The sequence below is a fragment of the Urocitellus parryii genome, chromosome 8, assembly GCF_045843805.1.
Source record: "Urocitellus parryii isolate mUroPar1 chromosome 8, mUroPar1.hap1, whole genome shotgun sequence".
In the NCBI taxonomy this organism is placed as follows: Eukaryota; Metazoa; Chordata; class Mammalia; order Rodentia; family Sciuridae; genus Urocitellus; species Urocitellus parryii.
In genome coordinates, this window is record NC_135538.1 from 9135690 (window position 1) to 9158750 (window position 23061).

At 37.8% G+C, this 23061-nt stretch overlaps 1 protein-coding gene and 1 pseudogene across 3 annotated transcripts in view; one reads left to right on the forward strand and one right to left on the reverse strand.

The window, feature by feature from the left end:
• The window catches only part of Serac1 (serine active site containing 1), a 63485-nt gene that overhangs the window by 27820 nt on the left and 12604 nt on the right, over positions 1-23061 (forward strand). For 2 of the 3 annotated variants that reach the window (XM_026393826.2, XM_026393827.2), the window contains exons 9-13: positions 12428-12541; positions 14476-14638; positions 18753-18903; positions 20283-20424; positions 21538-21632. In XM_026393826.2, coding sequence (XP_026249611.1) covers positions 12428-12541; positions 14476-14638; positions 18753-18903; positions 20283-20424; positions 21538-21632 — 665 coding nt within the window. The remainder of the gene's footprint in view (positions 1-12427; positions 12542-14475; positions 14639-18752; positions 18904-20282; positions 20425-21537; positions 21633-23061) is intronic. The other variant, XM_026393828.2, reaches the window with a different exon arrangement.
• LOC113186411 (U6 spliceosomal RNA) lies at positions 13603-13703 on the reverse strand (annotated as a pseudogene).

Consider the following 23061-nt stretch of genomic DNA (forward strand, 5'->3'; position numbering starts at 1 on the left):
GGCAGAGCAATGACCTTTTTCTTAAAAGGCCTTAAATCCATGATGATATTTCCTCTTGAACTAGTGTTTTTGTTTTGTTTTTTTGTGGTGCTGGGGATTGAACCCAGGACCTTGTACATATGAGGCAAGCACTCTACCAACTGAGCCTATATCCCCCAGCCCTGAACCAGTTTTTTTTTTTAAAAATAACAGTTTTATTGAGATATAATTCACATACCATAAATTACCTATTTGTTTATTTATTTGGTTTTGTGAATTGAACCCAGAGGTATTTTTATTTCTTTGGTTCTGGGAATTGAACCCATTGAGCTATATCCCCAGCCTGTTTTTATTTTTATTTTGGGACAGGCTTGTGCTAGATTGCTTAGGGTTTTCTTACATTTCTAAGGTTACCTTAAATTTGCAATCCTCCTGCCTCAGCCTCCCATGTTACTGGGATTATAAGTGTACTACACCATGCCCATCCATACAATCCTTTTAAAATACACAATTCATTGGATTTTACTATACTCATGGAGTTGGGCAGTCATCATAATTTAATCCAGCATGTTATAACCATCCGAGGAAGAAGGCTAGTACCCATCAACATTCACTCTCCACTCCCTTCCTCCTCACCCTGTAACCACTGATCTCTTCCATCTGTGATTTGCCTATTGTATTTCATGTAATGGAATCACCTCATGTGTGACCTTTTGCCTACACACCACTCTGTTGGGTGTCCTCTAATTCAACTCAGTTTTGATACTGTCTGCCTGGAGATAGCATTAAACCCATAGGTTGAGAGCTCTGCCCTGAGACTGCCCTTACCTCAGATGCCAACCACAAGCTGCAGGTTGTTACCTGCACTTCTGATTGACTCTTTAGACATTGGGTTCCCATGAACTCTTTCTTCAGGTCTGATTAATTTGCTAGGATGATTATAGAGCACAAACACGTATACTCACCAATTTATTATAAAGGACACGAGAGAATAGTCAGATGGAAGGGATGCCAAGGGCAAGGGGTGGGAAGGAGCACAGAGTATCCATGCCTTCTGCACACCCCTCAGGAAGCGCCACATGTTCTGAACCCTGTCCTTTTGGGGGTTTATGGAGGCTCATTATATTGGCACAATTGACAGCATGATTGGCTGCAGGTGATGGGCCCAATCTTTAAGCCCCTCTCTCTCCCAAAGGTTTGGGGTTTGGCTGCTGAAACTCCCAACCCTCTAATGCTACCTTGGTCTTTTTGGTTACTAGCCCCTTCCTGAAGCTATATGGGGACCTTAGCCACCAGTCATTCTCATTAGCATACAAAGGTACTCTTCTCACTCTGGAGATTCCAAGAGTTTTAGGAGCTGTCTCTCAGGAACCAGGGCAGAGACCAAATGTGTATTTTTTATTATTTCCCAATATCAACATTCATGTACAAGTTTTTGTTTGTTTGTTTTGTTTTTTTTAAATCAGGGTCTCACTAAGTTGCCCAGTCTGGCCTTGAACTTGCAATTCTCCTGTCTCATTCTCTTGAGTAGCTGGAACCATAGGCAGGTGCCACCATAACCAGCTCAACATTTTAAATTTTGAAGAAGTTAGATTTATACATTTTTTTCTTTTGTTATTTGTGCTCAAGAATGGGCCTGTTATTCTCAGTAGTTTCTTACCTAAATCTATGTTTCCCTTTTTATTCTCAGGCTCTCCTTTTCATCTGGAAGCCAGGGAAAATTTTGGCAGGCCCTGTTTAACGCTTGATAGTTTGGGCATGGCCATGTCCAGGCTATTTATAGACAGGGTCATGATGGGGACTTGGGTGCTCTGCTGTGCTCTGCTGTAGCCCCTCTGCTACATTCCCATGCCAGACCTGATTCCTCACCTGGTTACTGTGTGGTTAGTATTCCTCTACCTTTTATAAGGTTCTGTTTTTACATTTCCTAACATTTTCCAAGTGAAAAAAGAGAAAGTGCTTTTTAATGCCACCGTGCCACTTTACCCAAAAGTTATAGCTTCAGCCCCTTTTCTCTCCCCTTCCCCTACCCATCTCATTTGGCTCATTTTAAAGATTTTTCACTAGCAGACTGATGTCTGAAAAAGTAAGTCATATGTCTTTTTTAAAAATTATTTTCTTAGTTGTAGGTGGACACAATACTTTTATTTATGTGGTGCTGAGGATCGAACCCTGGACCTTACACATGAGAGATGAGCGCTCTACCACTGAGCCACAGCCCCAGCCCTCATATGACCATTTTTTAAATTGATTTTATTATTTTTTAAAAATACATGACAATAGTGGAATGCATTACAATCCTTATTACACATATAGAGCACAAATTTTCGTATCTCTGTATATAAAGTATGTTCATGTCAATTTATGCCATTATACATGTACTTTTCTTTGCATTACAATTCTCAATACACATATATACTATAATTTTTCTTATCTCTGTTTGTATATAAGGTATGTATGTTGACACCCAATTCAAGTCTTCATACATGTACTTTGTATAATGATGACCATCACATTCCACCATCCTTGCTAATCCCCTTCCCCCTTCCTTTCCCTCCCACGCCTCTTCCTATCTAGAATTAATCTAATCCTTCCATACTCTCCCTCCCTACCCCACTGTCACCCCCCTTATATCAGAGAAAACATTCGGCATTTGTTGTGGGGGGATTGGCTGACTTCACTTAGTATTATCTTCTCCAGTGTATCCATTTACCTGCAAATGCCATGATTTTGTTCTTTTTTAATGCTGAGTAATATTCCATTGTGTATAAATGTCACAATTTTTTTATGCATTCATCCACTGAAGGCCATCTAGGTTGACCCCACAGTTTAGCTATTGTGAATTGTGGTGCTATAAACATTGATGTGGCTGTGTCCCTATAGTATGCTTTTTTAAGTCCTTTGGGTATAGTCTGAGAAGAGGAATAGCTGGGTCAAATAGTGGTTCCATTCCCAGATTTCCAAGGAATCTCCATACTGCTTTCCAAATTGGCTGCACCAAATTTGCAATCCCACCAGCAATGTATGAGTGTACCTTTTTCCCTACATCCTCACCAACAGTTGTTGTTTGTCTTCATAATAGCTGCTATTCTGACTGGAGTAAGATGATATCTTAGAGTAGTTTTGATTTGCATTTCTCTGATTGCTAGAGATGAGCATTTTTTCATATATTTGTTGATTGATTTTATATCCTCTTCTGAGAAGTGTCTGTTCCGGTCCTTGGCCCATTTATTGATTGGGTTATTTGTTTTTTTGGTGCTTAGCTTCTTGAGTTTTTTATATGCCCTGGAGATTAGTGCTCTATCTGATGTATGAGGGGTAAAAATTTGCTCCCAGGATGTAGACTCTCTGTTCATCTCACAGATTGTTTCTTTTGCTGAGAAAAAACTTTTTAGTTTGAATCCATCCCATTTATTGATTCTTATTTTTAATTCTTGAGCAATAGGAGTCTTATTAAGGAAGTTGGGCTTAATCCCACATGATGAAGATTAGGGCCTACTTTTTCTTCTGTTAGATGCAGAGTCTCTGGTTTAATTCCTAGGTCCTTGATCCATTTTCAGTTAAGTTTTGTGCATGGTGAGAGATAGGGGTTCGATTTCATTTTGTTGCATATGGATTTCCAGTTTTCCCAGAATCTTTTGTTGAAGGTGCTATCTTTTCTCCAGTGCATGTTTTTGGCACCTTTGTTTAATATAAGGTAGTTGTAATTTTGTGGGTTAGTCTCTGTGTCCTCTATTCTGTACCATTGGTCTACTGGCCTGTTTTGGTGCCAGTACTATGCAGTGTAGCGCACTTGCCTAGCACACATGAGGCACTGGGTTCAATCCTAAGCACCACATAAAAATGAAATAAAGATATTGTGTGTCTACCTACAACTAAAAACTAAATATTAAAAAAAAAAAAAAGAATATGATCCAGGGCTGGGGTTATGGCTCAGTGATAGAATGTTTGCTTAGCATGCATGAGGCACTGGGTTTGACCCCCAGCACCACATTAATAAAAATAAATAAATAAATAAAATAAAGGTATTAAAAAATAACGATATGATCCGAGAGCTAGACTAGGATTAAGCATTGCATGTTTTGATCTTGTCTCTTTAGTTGCGTATCTGGGAAATTTCTTCAGCATTAATTTCCATCTCATCCCTGACTTTGAGGAGTGGTTTATAGAACGCCCTTCAGTCTAGTGTCTTACACTTCTCTATGATTAGGTTCAGATGTGCAGGGATATGACCCTAGTGGTTTTGTATCCTCCTCAGTGCATCACATTCAGAAGCTCATGATGCCAGTTCCTCCCCCTGTTGCACATGTTAACTTTGTCCAGTTGGTTAAAGTGACATCTGCCAGGTTTCTCTGCTTTAATGTTAATGTTTTTATATTTGTAATGAATATGAGATCTGTAGAGAAAGGAGATACTTTGAGACTATGAGATTTTTCTGTGCTTCAAACTTCCAGCCTGTGGTCTTAGTATCACCCTTGTATGGGGAAAAAAAAAATAGTGCTTTTTCTCCATTTGGATTATTTCTTACTCACAAGTTAGTATTCTACTTAAGGAAAAGCTTTCCCTCCTTGTTCATCCCTCCATTTTTCTTGCATTCTTACTTTCTTATCCTTATAGGCTCATACATTATTATATTGATTTGCTAGAGATGATGATATTTAGAATATCCCATATTTGGCTGTGGGAGGAGCCCTTTCAGGTTGGCTCCATGTCTTTTGGAATATCTGTGTTATTTTTGGAGTACTCCTTATTTTTTGGATCATTTTAAACATTTCTTGCTGTGGTACTGGGATCAGTTTATTCTTAAAGAAATTCTAGTTCATTTTAGGTCTGGTTGAATTTAGAAGCCAAGCTCTGGGGTAGGTTAGCTCATTGCTGATAATGTTGCTTTTAGACCCTTTCAGTGGAAGGAGCTGGGGAAAGTGGAAGCTTTATATGTCTCAGTTTAATATGTAAATTTTACGTTTTAATTGTATATCAGTGTGAATGCTTTTATGCTTAGCTGAATAAGATCATGAAAATAGGGGCTAGGGATGTGGCTCAAGCGGTAGCGCGCTTGCCTGGCACGCGTGCGGCCCAGGTTCGATCCTCAGCATCACATACAAACAAAGATGTTGAGTCTGCCGAAAACTAAAAAATAAATAAATAAATATTTTAAAAAAAAGATTATGAAAATATAGGCTAATATGCTCATGTATTGATTTCAAATAGTTATTACTGGGGAATTCTGAAAAGCAGTGTAGATTCTGGATCATCAGTATGAGAAAATGAAACTTCTCTGTCTGATAATTGACATTCAAAGGAATAATAAGTTATAATGACCTTATCAGAAGGCTGTGACAAATGTGATGTGATATGAAAATATCTGTGCTTTCTACTGCTGACAGAGCCACACCTGTGGTTTATTGAAGTCAGAGTCCAGGTTGCCATCTGGATGCTTGGAGTCAGTCACCTTGTCCCCGTGTACAGTCTCCCTAAGAGGACCTTAGGTGCCTGAAGGAACAACTGGGGACCAGAAGCATAGCCATTATGAATGGAGATTTATTTATTTATTTTTAGTTGTGGTTGGACACAATACCTTTATTTTATTTGTTTATTTTTATGTGGTAATGAGGATCAAACCCAGCACCTGGCACATGCTAGCTAGCGCTCCACCACTGAGCCACAACCCCAGCCCCAGAGATTTACTTTTGATGTTATTGTCAATCTGTCTGGAGTCTGGAGAACAGTGGATAGGGTGTATCAAGAGGGTTTCCCATCACAAGGCTTTTAGGGGCTTGGTGTAAGAATGGTTGAGCTAAAATCTTGTTGTCCAGAATTATCAGTCAGGTGTCCCTTACTGTACACACAGAACATCATGCCCTACAAACAGGTATGCTTCATATATATAAATATATATGAAGAATATCTGTTCTGTGTGTACAGTAAGGGACACCTGACTGTTTGACCCCTCCCTGCACCATACAGAACCCTCCATGAACTCAGGGTCTGGTTTCTAGAGTCCTCTACAGAGGAGGAAGGAGCCAGGACAGAGGGAGGGAAAGTAGGTGGAGGGGAGGGGACATGGAACTGGAAGAGGACCTGTGGCCTGGGGTAGGTGTAAGTAGCTTCACAGGAAGTTAACCCCTGTAACTTCCTAGAATCTCTATGAAATTAGCTTAGTCTTAGTCTTATAAGAGAAAACATTTGACCTTTGAGTTTCTGAGTTTGGCTTGTTTCACTTAACATGATATTCTCCATTTCCATCTCTTTGCTGGCAAATGCCATAGTTTCATTCTTCCTTATGGTTGAGTTGAACTCCATTATGTATATACATCACAATTTTTTTTTGTTGGCAATGTTTTCTTTAATTCTTTTTAGATATACATAACAGTAGAGTGTATTTTGATGTATTATATATACATGGAGTATAATTTATTCTAATTAGGATCCCATTTTTGTGATTGAACATAATGTGGAGTTACAATGGTTGTGTATTCATATATAAACATAGGAAAGTTATGTCTGATTCATTCTACTCTTTTTCCTATTCCCAACCCCTGACCCATCCCTTCATTCCCCTTTGTCTAATCCAATGAACTTTTGTTCTCCCCCTCCCCATTATTGTGTGTTAGTATCTGCTTGTCGGAGAGAACATTTGGACTTTGGGTTTTTGAGATTGGCTTATTTCACTTAGCATGATATTCTCCAACTCCTTCCATTTACTGGCACATGCCATAATTTCATTCTTCTTTATAGCTGAGTAATATTCCACTGTGTATATATACCACATTTTCTTTATCCATTTATCTGTTGAAGGCTCTTAGGTTACTTCCATAGCTTAGCTATAGTGAATTGAATTGCTATAAACATTGATGTGGCCACATCATTGTAGTATGCTGACTTTAAGTCCTTTGGGCACCAATTTGCAGTCCCACCAGCAACATATGAGTGTACCTTTTCCCCACATCCTCACTGATATTTTTTATTACTTGTATTCCTTATAATTGCCATTCTGACTGGAGTGAGATGAAATCTTAGAGTAGTTTTGATTTCATTTCTCTAATTGCTAGAGACGTTGAACATTTTTTTATATATTTATTGAGTGATCATATTTCATCTTTTGTGAAGTGTCTCTGTTCAGTTCCTTTGCCCATTTATTGATTGGGTTATTAATTGTTTTGGTGTTAAGTTTTTTGAGTTCTTTATATCCTGGAGATTAATGCTTTATCTGAGGGGTAGGTGGCAAAGATTTTCCCTCATTCTGTAGGCTCTCTCTTGATTGTTTCCTTTGCTGACTCACAGTTTAATGCATTCATTCATCTATTGGTGCGTTCATTCACTTAATGTGTTCATTCATCTATTGGTGGGCACCTGGGTTGATTCCATAATTTAGCTATTGTGAATTGTGCTGCAGTAAGTATTGAGGTGGCTGTATTGCTATGCTGACTTTAGATCTTTGGGGAAAATACCAAGAAGTGGGAAAGCTAAGTGAAATGATGCTATGGATGGAGATTTCTTGAATGCCAGAGGATGTGGAAACCTGCATAAAGATATAAATGTTTACGCAGAATGGGAGGCTGTGAGCTTGCTTTCAGATAGATGGGCAGGCTTCCTTGCTTTTCCAAGTTCCTGCATGCAGCCTGTGCAGTTCAAGGAATGAACAAACCACTGTCATCCTCATAACCCCCAGCCCTGACTCTGGCTATGGGTGAATCTGCTTATTTCAAAGTGCTTTTTTCCTAGGCGTGTAGACATACATTTCAACTGCCTCTCAACTGTCATACCTCTCAACTGCCTTCGCCTTGGCTGGCTTGAGCTTTATGTCTTCACTGCCTTCTGACCTGTTCTTCCCATTCTCCCTTGTGCTCACTGTGCTTCTGCCACCTGGCCTCCTCTCCATTCCTTGAACTTGCTGACTGTGTAGCTTCCTGTGCTCTCTCTGTCTGGAACCTCGTGCCTCTGGGTACATGTCACATGCTGCCTCCCTGTCAGCCTGCAGATTCAGCAAGGAAGCTCCTCCGAGACCTTCCTTGTATCTTAAATGTCCATTGCTTATAGTGCCCTTCATAGCATGTTTCCCATTCTTTATTTATATTTTCATTTGCTTGCTTATTTATTTAATTCTCTCCCATTAGTCAGTAATCTCCCCAGTACCAAGTACAGAATTTCACACATAATATTTCCTCATAAGTATACATCAAATAAAGAGCCATAATATTGCTAAAAGAGCTAGATCATGCCCAGATTTATATGTAGCTTAAATAAATAACAAGTGTGATATTTCCATTATTAATCAAAGTACTTTTACATGACAAAGACAAAAATAAAAGTAATCCTAAAGATTATGCTTAACTGGAACTTAGATTATGTGGTAAGAAGACATCCATTTAATGTATTAAATCATTCTGCTGTTAAAAACTTGTTGACAAGTGAAAAATACCCTGTTAAATCAAAGTGACATTGAGACTCATTTCGAGGATCATAATTTTTAAAATTTCTACATAAAGTACTTGGACATACCTATGATTAATATATAATATAGATATAAGTGCTTTAGTACCTACTTGGTTGATGTTTTCTCTTATACTTTAGTAAGCTGTTTTTAAATTTTTATACCTTACCCTTCATTGTGAACATTCACTCTTCAGCTTTTCCTATGCATTTCTTTAATCCTTAATTCATTTTTTTTGGTTGCATCTAGAATTTGATACAGCATTTCTTAAATCTTTACAAATTTATTTACTCCTGTTATATTTTAATCCATGATAAAGTAGCAGTTGTATGTGTGTTTTCATGTTAGGAGTTAGAATGCAGTCCACATGGCCATCCCAAGACTGAGCACCTCTACATTCCTCCCTTTTGCCCATGCTTACTGCCACACAACCTGCCAGCTCACCAGTTTGCCAACAGCAACTGTGGAATTGGAATTGCACTGTTATTTCACGCCACAGAAATGATCAAGAGAAACTAAAATCCTGCATGTTTTTCTTTACCTTAGCTCCTTTCTTTCCTTGGGGTATTTAGTGTAGAAAGTGGTCAGGTGATTTTAGTATACAAAGTGGGAAGAAAGGTTTGGGGGAGTCAGGTTGTAGTGGTAAATCTTTTTATTTTCCCTGTGTTTCTGGGAATTGATCTTAGGACCGTGGACATGCTAGGATGTGTTGATAAATCTTTAAAACATACATACTCACACACACACACACACACACACACACACACACACCCTTATGGTGGCTGGAGGTATAACTCAGTGGTAGAGTACTTGCCTTGCAGGCTCATTGGCCTGGGTTGATCCCTAGCACCCCCCAAAAAAAATCCCATCCCCCCCAAATCTTCCACTCCAATATTTACCATTATCTTTGTCAGAGAAGAGAATGGCTTTCAATGAGCTAGTCTCTTCACAATTACTTAATTGAATAAGTGTGAATTTTTTGACCTGCAAGTAAGTAATCTTGGAAAAAAATTATACTATATTGGAGAAGAAGGCATGAATAAAAATTATAAAGTGGCCCAAAATTCCTTTGAACATTTAATTGGTTTGCTGAGACATGAACATTATGGACTATCTCAAAATGCAGAATTTTTTAAAAATTGTTTCTTTTCAGTTGTACTTGACAGTAGAATGCATTTTGATAATATACAAGCATGGAATATAACTTATGCTAATTAGGACACCATTCTGTGAGTGTACACGATGGTAGGATTCACTTAGGTGTTTTCATATCTGTACATAGGAAAATTGTTAGATTTATTTTACTGTCTTTCCTATTCCTATCCTCCTCTCTCCACATTCCATTGTGTATATATACCACATTTTCTTTATCCATTTATCTGTTGAAGGACACCTAGGTTGCTCCATAGCTTCGTTATTGTGAAAATACAGAATCTTAAAGATTTTTTTTCTTTCTTTTTTGGTACTGGGGATTGAACTCAGGGATACTCAACCACTGAGCCACATTCCCAGCCCTATTTTGTATTTTATTTAGAGATAGGGTCTTACTGAGTACCTCAGCAGCTTGCCATTGCTGAAGCTAGCTTTGAGCTCATGACCTTCCTGCTTCCCCAAGCCATTGGGATTATAGGTGTGCGCCACTGCACCCAGCCAAAGATATTATTTTCTATAGAAAACATTGGATTTTATGTATGTATTTGTTTTGAGGTGGGGGAGTGGTTTTGGGAATTGAACCTAAGGGTGCTGCACCACTGAACAACACCCCCAGCCGTTTTTATTTTATTTTGAGACATAGTCTCACTAAGTTGCTGAGGCTGGTCTTGAACTTTCCATCCTGTCTCAGCCTGCTGAGTATTCCTGGTGTATGCCACCACATCCAGCTCTATAGGTATTTTTAAAAGGCATTATCTTGTAATTGTCAGCACATGGTCTGTATGCACACAGTTATGATCCTTAATTCAAGGTGAAGGATTTCAAAAAGAGATTCAGTAAGTCTTCTTTTTATCCCTTCCATCTCTCATACCGTAACCCATCCTCCCACCCTCTCTCTCTCCCTCCCTCTCTCTCTCTCTCTCTCTCTCTCACACACACACACACACACACACACACACACACACACTTTTACATAAATGGTAACAACACATGGCACACACTGTTCTAAACATACTTTTTCCTATATAGGGTTTTCTTGGAGATTGGTATATATCAATATGTGAAGATACTCAAAATTTTTATACCTAAAACTGCACCATAATTTATTTAACTGAACCCCTATTGATGGATATTGGATGGTTTGAGTCTTTTTAAAAATTTTTTTTTAGTTGTAAATGGACATGATACCTTTATTTATTTATTTATTTTGGTGCTGAGGATCAAACCCAGTGCCTCACACATGCCAGGCAAGTGTTCTACCACTGAGCCCCAGCCCAGCCTAGTTTCAGTCTTTTGTTCTTCTGAACAGGGCCTCAGGAAAAAAGCTTTGTGTCTCTCATTTTGCCCATGTGTATTTGGTCAGGATAAATGGTTAAAAGGCATGGGTACTTGTCATTTTGATGGCTGATGTCCAGTTTTTCTCTCAAGTTATGCCATTGATATTATCAGCAGCAGGGTGATAGGGGTGCCTTCCCCTCCAGAACCTTACCTATCTGGTGGATGAAAATGTTTCTCAGTGTCTTTTCAATTGGTGTGCGTGTCGTGACCAATGTTGAACATTGTTTCATATTTTAAAGGCATTGTATTTCTTTTCCTATGAGCATTCTGTTTGATCCTTGGCCTATTTCCATGCCATGTGTTGGTCTTTTTCACACTGATTACAGGAGAGTGTTGCATATTAGGACAGTCCTTGATCTGTGGTAAGATTGAAAATTTTCCTTTAATTTCTTTTCCTCTATGTTTTAATATCCACTAGGAATAATGCTCAGTACTCTTCTGTTTCGTAATTATCCTAATTATTTTTCCATATGAACTTGAATTTGAACTTGGGAAGAATTAAAACATCAATGACCATTGTCATCATAGTCATTATTTTTAATTTGCCTGATAATGCTTTTACTTTTTAAAAAAATTTATTATTAAATTTTCAGTAGATTTGTTAGCATGTCCTGGACAATAACATATTCTATGAATTACTGGGTTCTGAAATAGATAACACTAGAACTTTATGATCAGTCCTGAGCCTTTCTTACTTGATAAAGTATTAGTAACACAGCCACATCAATGTTTATAGCAGATCAATTCACAATAGCTAAACTGTGGAAGCAACCTAGATGCCCTTCAATAAATGAATGGATAAAGAAACTGTGGTATATATACACAATGAAATATTACTCAGCATTAAAAGAGAATGGAATTATGGCATTTGCAGGTAAATGGATGGAGTTGGAGAATATCATGCTAAGCGAAGTAAGCCAATCTCCAAAAACCAAATGCCGAATGTTCTCTCTTATAAGTGGATGCTGATCCATAAAGGGGGTGGGGTGGGGAGGGGGGAGCATGGGAAAAATGGAGGAACTTTGATTGAACAAAGGAGAGGAAAGGTTGGGGAGGGGCATGGGGGCAAGAAAAATAGTAGAATGAAATGGACATCATTACCCTAAGTACATGTATGACTGGACATATGGTGTGAGGCTACATTTTGTACAACCAGAGAAATGAAAAGTTGTGCTACAATTGTATACAATGAATCAAAATTCATTCTGCTGCATATATACCTAATTAAAATAAATAAATTAGTCTAAAAGAATTAATTGCTAATCTTCACATTTTCTGATCAAAGGACAAAGAGGAAAGAATGGGAAAGGATGCAAAAATTGTTCTCTTCTGGGATAATTCCCTGTGTTTGCTATTCTAATAAGCAACATAAGTTTATATAAAGTTTCCTTTAAGTTTCCAAAATATCTTGAGTTCTTTACATGTTAGAATTTTCTAATACTGTATATAGTTCAGAGGTTTATTTTTGTTATTCAAAAAATATTGGTCACATTTTAGTAAAAATTTCAATTATCTTAATTTCAGGGTGGTTTATGGTGTTTTGGAGGAAATGGACTTCCTTATGCTGAAAGTTTTGGAGAAGTTCCTTCAGCTACAGTGGAAATGTTCTGTTTAGAAGCTATAGTAAAACATTCAGAGGTAACTTGCATTTTCAAAATGTGGTTTACTTTTTATGGTTACATTGAAAAAAATTTGTAGATTAGTTCATCAAAGGGAAATAATCTTCCTTTATTCTAAAAGGTTAAAATTTTTTTCATTTGTTTTATACTTCTTATTTTCCTATTCTAATTTAGAATTAACAACCATAATTTAATACCAGTGCATGAATGTAATTTTTTTGCTAGGTATTTCTAAAGATTTTTAATTGTGTATGAAGCAAGCAACCCATTGTCTAAATGTGGCATTTGCCTTTGATTATGTGTCTTCTATTGCCATTCTCTGATTTTTCACACATATCACCATATAATTTCCATTAGAATATCTGTCAGAGACTTGGAATATGGGGGGGGGAGGAACTCTTAGATGATCATACATGTGAATTATAACTGTAGCATATATCAATGATTTTTTAAAAGATTTTAATTTGTTTTAGTTGCATATGGACACAATACCTTTATTTTATTTATTTATTTTTATGTGGTGCTGAGGATCGAACCCAGTGCCCCACAGGTGCTGGCAAGTGTTCCACCACTGAGCCACAACCCCAGCCCATATATCAATGATTTAAAAACTTTGACTTTATGGAACCTTTCTGTCATGATCACAGTTTTTGTTATTTTGTTTTCTATTTTTGATAAGGAATATTTTTATATTCCCAGGCTGGTCTTTAACTTGTAAGCTCAAACAATCCTCCTGCCTCAGTCTCCCAAATAGTGGGGCCTACAGGCATGATTATGGTTAAATTTAATTTAATTTTTAAAGAAGCTTTTTAAAAAATTTTTAGAGCTTTATGGTTATACATAATCGTTGGGTTCATAAAAATATGAAATGAGCTGGATGCGGTGGCACATGCTTGTAATCCCAGTGTCTTAGGAGGCTGAGGCAGAAGGATCATGAGTTCAAAGCCAGCCTCAGCAATGGCGAGGTACTAAGCAACTCAGTGAGACTCTGTCTCTAAATGAAATACAAAATGGGGCTGGGGGTGTGGCTCAGTGGTCGAGTGCCCCTGAGTTCAATCCCTGATACTGAGACCAAAAAAAAAAAAAAAAGAATGCTTCATGAATTTGCATGTCTTTCTTGCTCGCGGGCCATGCTAATCTTCTCTGTATGGTTCTAATTTCAGTGTTTATTTTCCCAAAGTGAGCACTGGTGGTTTAATTTTTAAAAGAATAAAGCAACAAACATGTAATGTTCTTGTTGACTATAATGACGTGGTCAGGTCTGTTACTTTACCTATATATACACATTTCCTTTGGTTTTCTTTCTCTTTTATCTCTTTTATCCATTAAAGTTTCAAGTCCCTTTATTTTTACATGACTCCTCCCCCTCCTCTGTTTTGATACTAGACACTGATCCAGGGGTGCTTCACCACTAGGCTAAATTGCCAGTCTTTATTTATTCATTTATTTTATTTTGAGTCAGGATCTTGTAAGTTGCTGAGGGTCTCTTTTAAGTTGCTGAGGCTGAACTCCAGCTTGTGATCCTTCTACCTCAGCTTCCCAAATTGCTGGGATTATAGGCACATTCCACCACGTCAGGCTACTTGATCTTTCTCTGTAAACATGTTTTCAACTCCTGAGTTTTGGGATAGCTCCATTGCTGTGGGCATTTTGGAGAGTAGTGTTACAAATAAGAGCTAAGCATAATAACTGTAAGAATATTAGAATTTTAAATTTTTTTTTAATTAAAAAAATGAGAATTTTAGATGCCCTGGTGAGATGTGCCTTGTTGGGAGTGTTTCAGTGATTTTGAGGTAGTAAGCAGCTCAGAAGAATAAGCAGATCAGAAGTTTGAGTAGTCTTTCTGCCACTTTGTCCTGGAGTAGGAGCAACCTGGCTCTGTCATTTTGCTGTGTCATCTTGTATAATGAATTGTGCAACATAGAGTAACCTTTCATTAATTTCCTATGCTAGATACCCACACATTGTGATAAAATCGAAGCCAGTGGAGGCTTGCAGCTGCTTCAGAGGCTGTACCAACTTCACAGGGACTGCCCGAAAGTGCAGAGAAATATAATGCGGATCATTGGAAACATGGCTTTGAATGAGCATCTTTTTTCTACTATTGTCCACTCAGGTAATGTCAGTATTATATGCTGAGTATTTTTTTTTTTTTTTTTTTTAGAGAGAGAGAGAGAGAATTTTTTAATATTTATTTTTTAGTTCTCGGCGGACACAACATCTTTGTTTGTATGTGGTGCTGAGGATCGAACCCGGGCCACAGGCATGCCAGGCGAGAGCCACATCCCCAGCCCCTGAGTATTTTTTGTCCAGTCCTTGGTGCTCCCATTACCTCCTCTTGTGGTACATTACTTTTTCAAGAGACTTTATGAGTCCTTAGAACATGTTATTTTGGTAAGGACAAGGAATTTCTTGAGATTGCAGATAATCCACCTCTAAGGTAATCAATGTACACAGTTACGGGAGAGCAGGTTTGCTATGGTGACTGTTTAATTGTTTATATAATTTTTAATATGACTTGGTTAACCAAGAGGAATAATCAAACCAAAAGGAGGCCACTGTAGTGTAGAAAATTAGTGTATTTTCCCCCTGGCAACTAATAACCCATCCACAGGGAGCTAACTTAAGACCAGGAAAATATACTGCTCCTCGTAATTTCTGCCTGAGTCAGCCTTCACTTTGACTAGAAGATGATGATTTTCCAGGTCTAGCTGTCCTCTCTGTGTGCTTTTCAGCATTTGGCATTCTACAGGAGGGAGAGCCCTTCTTTCCCTCTCCTTCCTCCCTCCCTCCCCATCAGTTGGGCACAGGGATTCCTTTATGTTGGGGTTTGAACCAAGGAATGCTTTACCACTGAGCTATACCCCAGCATTTTTTTTTTTTTTTTTAATTTTGAACCAGGGTTTTGCTAAATTTCTAAGACTGGTTTCAAATTTGTAGTCCTTCTCCCTCAGCCTCCCTGTATTTGGAATGACAGGTGTGCACCACTGCCTCTGGCTATTGTGAGATTTTTTTTTTTGTGGTGCTAAGGATTGAACCAGAGCCTTGTGCATGCGAGGCAAGCACTCTTCCAACTAAGCTACATCCCCAGCCCTATTGTGAGATTCTTGACACTGTAATTTACATTCTCTGCTAAAGTATGTTATAGACTTTGTGATAATTGTTATTATTTGTAATAGTTGTCTTAGTTCATTTTCTGCTACTATGATAGAATACCTGAGGCTAGGAAATTTATAAAGAACAGAAATTTATTTCTCACGGTTCTGGAGACTAGAAAATCGAAGATCAAGGTACTGGCATTTGGTGTCTGGTGAGGGCCTTCTTGCTGCATCCTTACACAATAGAAGGTGAAAAGGGAAGGCTGCAAGGCAGTCTAACATGGCATGAAGCCCTTTTTTTAAAGGCCTTAATCCCATTTGTGAGTTTATTTGAAGGATGCATATACCATTTGGCCTAATAATAATGCTTCTTGGACCCACTCCTGTCTAAAAACCCATAGATGTTCTTAAACATTTTGTATAAAAATATTTATTGGAGTTTTTTGTATGGTGTGGAAAAACTAAAAATAACCTGAATGTCTGCCACTGGGAACAACGGTTACATAATCAACAGTACTCACACTGAATGCTGCAGTTACAAAGAATAAAGTTTATGTATGTGCAGAGCATGCCAGGACATTGCTGAAGTACCAATACAGCCACAGAACAGGAGGGATAGTATGATTTCATGTATTGTAAAATAATGCATCAAGAGAGAGTGACATTGGTGAATGAGATGGACATCATTACTCCAGGTACATGTCCGATTGCATGAATGGTGTGACCCTACTCTGGGTACAACCAGAGAAGTAAAAAAATTGTGCCCCATTTGTGTATAATGAATCAAAGCATTCTGCTGTCATGTATAACTGATTAGACGAGATCGGGCGCGTTCAGGGTGGTATGGCCGTAGACTGTATAACTGATTAGAACAAATAAATACATTTTTAAAAACTCAAAAACATTTTAATACATTTTTCAGAATAAAATCATACAACAATCATACAAATAAAATCATATCTTTCATTACAAACAAAGGATGACATTGTATGTGTATAAGTTACAGGCATATGATTGCTTTTGGGGGGGGGTACTAGGAATTGAACCCAGGGGCATTTAATCACTGAGCCACATTCCCAGACTTTTTTATTTTTTATTTTTGAGACAGGACCTTGCTAAATTGTTGAGGCTAGCTTTGAATTTGCAATTGTCCTGCCTCAGCCTCCCAAGCTTCTGGGATTACAGGTGTGTGCCACTGTGCCTGGCGTATGATTGCAATTTTTGAAAAGTTTAGAAGGGTGTCCACCAAAGTCTTAACCTTGGTTACTTTGAGGATATCAATGGAATTGGGAAATAATGAGAGTTACTTAATAACTGCATTAAAGCAGAACTTTCATCATTGAATACTCCTTTTAATTCTTTCTTTTTTTTGAGGGGTGGTAGTGCTGGGGATTGAACCTAGGGCCTTGCATATGCTAGGCAAATACTCTACCACTGAGCCACATCCCCTATTTATTTACTTATTTATTTTTACATTTAATGTATTCAGTGTTATGTAGTTTAAAAACTAAATTTTCAAGAAAAAATTTCTAAGGGGCAGTTGATATTTTATAAGAGTGTCTCTGGCACTGTGACTGAGAAGTGCCATAGAAAAGACATGAGCCATACTTCTTGTGTAATTCTTGTGACTCCATTAAAAATAAAGCCATATTTTATACATTCCAATAATATAATCTTATGTCTCTATACATAGAATTTTAAAACAGATATTCTGTTGTTATCAATTTTTTGGCAGATTTTTGAAGAGGAATTTTCTGACATTATAAATTTGAATACTATTAAAGACTTATAGGATCTCAAACTCCTTTTGAATTATTAAATGCCATCTTCTCCTCATCCGTCATCACACTAATTCTCAACACTGTTGTCATGGAGAGTGGGAACAGGAAATAGAACAACTAACTGTCAGCTAGTGAGCGGCACTGGCCTGCTCAAAGCCCCAGGATTTCACAGACATAAGCTAAAGCCTTCCTCCAGCTCTGCGATGCAAAGTAATGTGACTGAGGTTCCACAGCACATAAGCCAAGAGCAGAGATTTAAGCCCAAGTCTTTTTGATCTCAGGGACCATGTTCTTCTTTACCTTACATGTATAAATAATATATAAATGGGTTCTCATTATCAGTACTTAGAAAACTGATATATTAGAAACATTAAACCTACCTTTTGCACACAGCCTTCTTTTACTCCACCTCTCTTCTAAGAGGTTACTACTGTTCATGACTTTGGTATACTGTATCTTTGCAGATCTTCGTATGTTTTTGTGTGTATGTGTGTGTATACATGTACATGAAGGTTTATTTTTTAATTTTTTGGTGGTGCTGGGGTTGGAACCAAGGTCCTCAGTAATGCTAGGCAGAAAAAATACTCTATCTCTGAGCTACACTCACAGCCCCTATGGAGTTAAAAATAAAACAACAACAACAAAAAAAACTAAATGTAGTCATGGTGTACAGAGTGCTGTCCATGCCTTTTCTGTTTGCCTTTGTGTGTGTGTGTGTGGGGGGGGTGTGGGTGTGTGTGTGGTACTACGGTTTCAACCCAAGTGTACTCTGTACTGAACTACATCCCCAGCCATTTTTATTTTTTATTTTGAGGAAAGGTCTTGCTTAATTTTCCAAGCTAGACTTGAACTTGGGGTCCTCCTGCCTCCATCTCATGAGTTGCTTGGATTACAGGCATGTGTCACCATGTCCTGATTCTGTTTTGCCTCCTTTTAAAAAATCAGTTTTTCTTCCAAACTCTAGATTTTACAAGATTTACATAACAAATTCATTAATAGTTTCCTTGTTGTATGAAAACCTGTTAATATTATTGCTGATGACAATGAAATAAGTAATATTTACCAACTGAATTTTAGTAATTCTTACTAAAAGAAAAACACCATGGTATTTTGTCCCCTTTTGGTAATCATCATTTGTTGCAATTTTCTACACAGAAAAAATGGCTATCGCATCTCTCGTTCCTTCTTTTAAATCCCTCAAAGGATCTGTGGTTGGGGTTGTCTGTGGACTCAGAGGCTCTTAGGGCAGAATGGAGCTGGAGTGGTTGGGACGGATACCAGGGTGGAGACCTCTCCTTCCAGTCTGAGATGGACTTGCCTCAGTATTTAGTAGGTCTGTTCTTTTCACCAGGCTGGGTTTCCATAATGGCAGAAGCCTTGAAATCTCCCCACATTATGAAGTCCTCACATGCTGCCAGAACTCTGGCTAACCTAGACAGAGAAACTGTACAAGAGAGATACCAGGATGGTGTGTACGTGCTCCATCCCCAGTACCGGACGAGGTGAGCAAGCAGAACAGTTGCTTTATCCTCTTTGGTAACATAAAGTCAGAGGGCTTAAATTTTAAATTCTGCATAATTTAGATAAGTTAAATACTTTATAAGTAAGTCAAATACTATAGTTACTAAAGCTGTTTGTTCATAATAACCTCAGAGGAGTTGAAGGTTGTCTAAAAGCACAAAAACTATTATTTTCACAAAGGGCTTACCTTCAGTGAGGTGCTCACCTGTTAGAATGTGTGGCACTTACACTTTGGAATGTCATTTCAAGTCATTTTCATTTAGATCTGAGTTAATAACTGATTTGAATTGGAGAAGTCAGTCTGAATAGGAAGGACATTAGACGTTATTGGAGAATCTGGGCCTGGAATTCCAGGGTCTGGAGAAAGTTTGTGCTAGGTATCAAAACATGCGTGGAAAGAGTAAGTCATAATAAATTTGACTCCTTGTATTCCTTAAGTTATTGCTGGTCACTATTGCCAATTATATCCTTGCTGAGACAATAAGTATAGAAAGGATTGCAATGAAAAAAGTACATGTCTTGGATTTTCATAGGGTGCTTTGAAAAAAAAAAAAAAAAACCTCAGAAAATAGCTCCAAATTTTTAAATTTAAAAAATGGATTGCCAGGTTAATTCTAATTTGCAGATAACATGATAATATATTTTGTGTATATGTTTATAATTGTGTATGTACTATAAATATTTTTCAACTAACATACCATGTATAATTTTAATGTTTTAATATAGCCAAAGAAAATATCTTTGCTCTCCTTCTGATAACATTTATTCTGATAACATTTATTTATTTTCCTTTATAAAATTTTGAAATCTCTTTAATGTATACTTTAAAAAAAATTTTTTTTTGGTTATAGATGGACACAATATCTTTGTTTTATTTATTTATTATTATTATTTGTTTTATGTGGTGCCAGGTATCAAACCCAGTGCCTCATGCAAGCTAAGCAAGTGGTCTACCACTGAGTTGCAATCCCAGCTCATGACTTATAAATGTAATTTATTTATTTATTATTATTATTTTTAAAAATGTAATACATTTTTCAATCTTTATTTTATTTTTATGTGGTGCTGAGAATCGAACCCAGTGCCTCATGCATGCTAGGCGAGTGCGCTACCACTTGAGCCACGTCCCCAGCCCCCATAAATATAATTTATAAGACAGCATGTTCTCTGTGTTTTTGCCAAAACTCCTAGGATTCATTCCTCAGCAACCCTGTACTTATAAAACTTGATATAATGAAATTTTATTTTATGTCATGTGAAGCTGTTGAAGCACCATCCACAGAGAATGCTGTGTCATTTCTTACCATAGCAATAATACATTTATTCTGCTTTTTTTTTTTTTAACTCTCTCCCCTCTTAGTCAGCCCATTAAAGCTGATGTCCTTTTTATTCATGGCCTTATGGGAGCAGCATTCAAGACCTGGCGCCAGCAGGACAGTGAACGGATTCTGATTGAAAAGGCTTTGGAAGATGAAGACAGGTACACCACATGCTGGCCCAAGGTAAAGAAGTTGCAGCTCTGTCCCCACACTAAAGCATGCTCTGTTTCCACATTGGTGTGACTGGTTTCCTCTTCTCTCTCTCTCTCTCTCTCTCTCTCTCTCTCTCTCTTATATGTACACATACACATACATACATAGATACATACATACATATACACATATATATATTTTAGTTGTAGATGGACACAATACGTGGTGCTAAGGATTGAACCCAGTGCCTTCCACATGCAAGTGCTCTACCACTGACCTACAATTCCAGCCCTCCTTTTCTCTTTTTATTGGGATATTTTTCCCATGCAGATCTTCTTTCCCTTAAGGATACCTGTAGACTATTACATTAACAGCTGGACTTGTGACCTAAGTTGTGTAATTTCTGTTTAGGATGCAGTCTGAGGCTCTGAAGGAATATTCCATACATAAAATACAGGCGAGAACAAAATAATTCAATTTCACTGAAGCATAATATGAAAATTAATAAAACCATAATTGTATTTGTAGTAGCCAATTTTTTTATCTTAATAATTATAAAACTAGAAATAGTAACTATTTTGCATTTCTTTGATATTATTCCTTCCAAAGAGCCTCAGTTCCACTAGGAATGATCTCCATGTGTGTGTGGGTCATTTCCAGGGCTTTGCTCCACTGCTTCTCACTCACTTTCACAAGACTTAGCAAGTAGAAAGAATGTTTTGCTCTCTCTGATGACACTGAAGTCTGGAGATGACCATCAATCCAGGATCTCCAGTGACTATCATTTGTATTTTTGAATTCTTAGGTCCAAATGCTCACCGTTGTGCTATACAGTCTTTCTACTAAATCCTTTTGAAAGCCAGTTGGATCTAGACTTCAAAAACAAGCCTAGCTTTTGGCTGTAGCAGATTTAAATTGAGAATAATCTCCAACAGCGCCCTTCATTGGCCTTATACTATTAATATGGATACCATTTTGTGACCAGAGATATAAAAGATAAAGATAGTCACCTTCAAACTTTATTCAAATGTCATCTTTAATTACTCCATTGTGAGAGTCCTCTAATGATAAATTTCAATTGCTAGGAAGTAACAGAGTGTTGGAAATGCAGGCATTTTCTTATGTACCTTTCTGTTTACTTAGACGTGGTTGGCAAGAGACTGTCCTGCTCTCCGAATTATATCTGTAGAGTATGACACCGCCCTCAGTGACTGGAGAGCTGGGTGCCCTGCAGAAAGGTAACTTCGTGGGGGACGTTTAGACTGGAAGGGTGGGGAAGGGCTCAGGCTACAAGTGGGTCCTTTGGGATGGGAAGTGATTTTTCTTTTGATGACACAGCAGGGCAGGATTTTTTCTCTTTTTTCTTTCTTTCCTTTTTTTTTTTTTTTTTTTTTTTTTTTTTGTGGTGCTGAAGATTAAACCTATGTGCTCTACCACATGCCTAACCAGGATTTTCTTATGAAAACTAACCTTTTTCTTTTCTTTTGGAAGGAATTATCTATAAACAAACAGTAAAGTAGAAGGCTAAGGTGTATTATCAATGTTGGGCTCCTAACCTGGTTCATTTACATCTCATATAATAGTGAAGGACCATGGTGGATTCCATAGCAAAACCTCCATTCCTTTTAGAAGTAAAAGTGATATTCTTTTGCTTTGTGTTCACAATTATACCAGCTAGAGGAAGCACAGAAAAAGATGTGAGCCATTTTGGCTCCTGTGTACCATTTATGCCGAATAGGCCAGTTGAGTTCATAGGAAGGAGCACTAGGTTCCTGGGTTATGGGACCTGGATTGTAGCCTGATCCTACCTTTGATATGCTGTGCTTTCTCAGGCAAGTCACTTAGCATGACTGGGAAGCTTTGTTTACAGATTGAGAGAGTGGTCTAACCAGTGTTATCCAACTGTGCTTTGTGAATGGACCCCATGTAGGTGCCCAAGAAGGGAGGGAGGCAAGTGAGCAGGAACCAGGTTTCCCTCCTGTTTTCCCTGGAGGGGCTCTGGGGGGGAACCTTTGCTTTGAGGATAGTTTTGAAGTTATCTTTTTGTTTAAACATTACTTATTTTGAATTCTCTGAAACAGTTTCCTAGCATTTCTAAATAATTAAAATGATGAAAACTTAATATTTAAAGGAAAAAAATTGGGGAGCGATACTGGGGATTGAACTCAGAGGTGGTTCTACCACCAAGCTACATCTTCAGTCCTTCTTATTTTTTATTTTGAGATAGGGTCTTGCTAAGTTGCCAAGGCTAGCCTGAACTTGCAGTCCTTCTGCCTCAGCTTCCCCAATCACTGGAATTATAGGCATGAACTACCATGCCTAGCTTGAAAGCTTCAATTTGTGGCATAAATACAAGTAGAATTGAAACTCAGAAAAGAGAGAACCAAATCTCTAGGGACACTTTCATTATTGGGCTATGGAATGGGAAGGGACACATATCCTAAGTGCTGGGGGCAGCCAGGTTTGACCTGGAAAAATTAGATGCTTAAGTGATGTTCACCTAGTGTATGAATGACCTCTCTGGGCTTAAATAATCCTAATTATGCTAATAAGTTTGAAGAAGAAAGTGAGCAATATCAGAAGTGGAGCAGAGAGAGAGAAGTATTCCTCACTCTTCAGGGTGGTAGCATGTAGCATTCATTCAACAGACAAAAGTTCTCAGCTTAA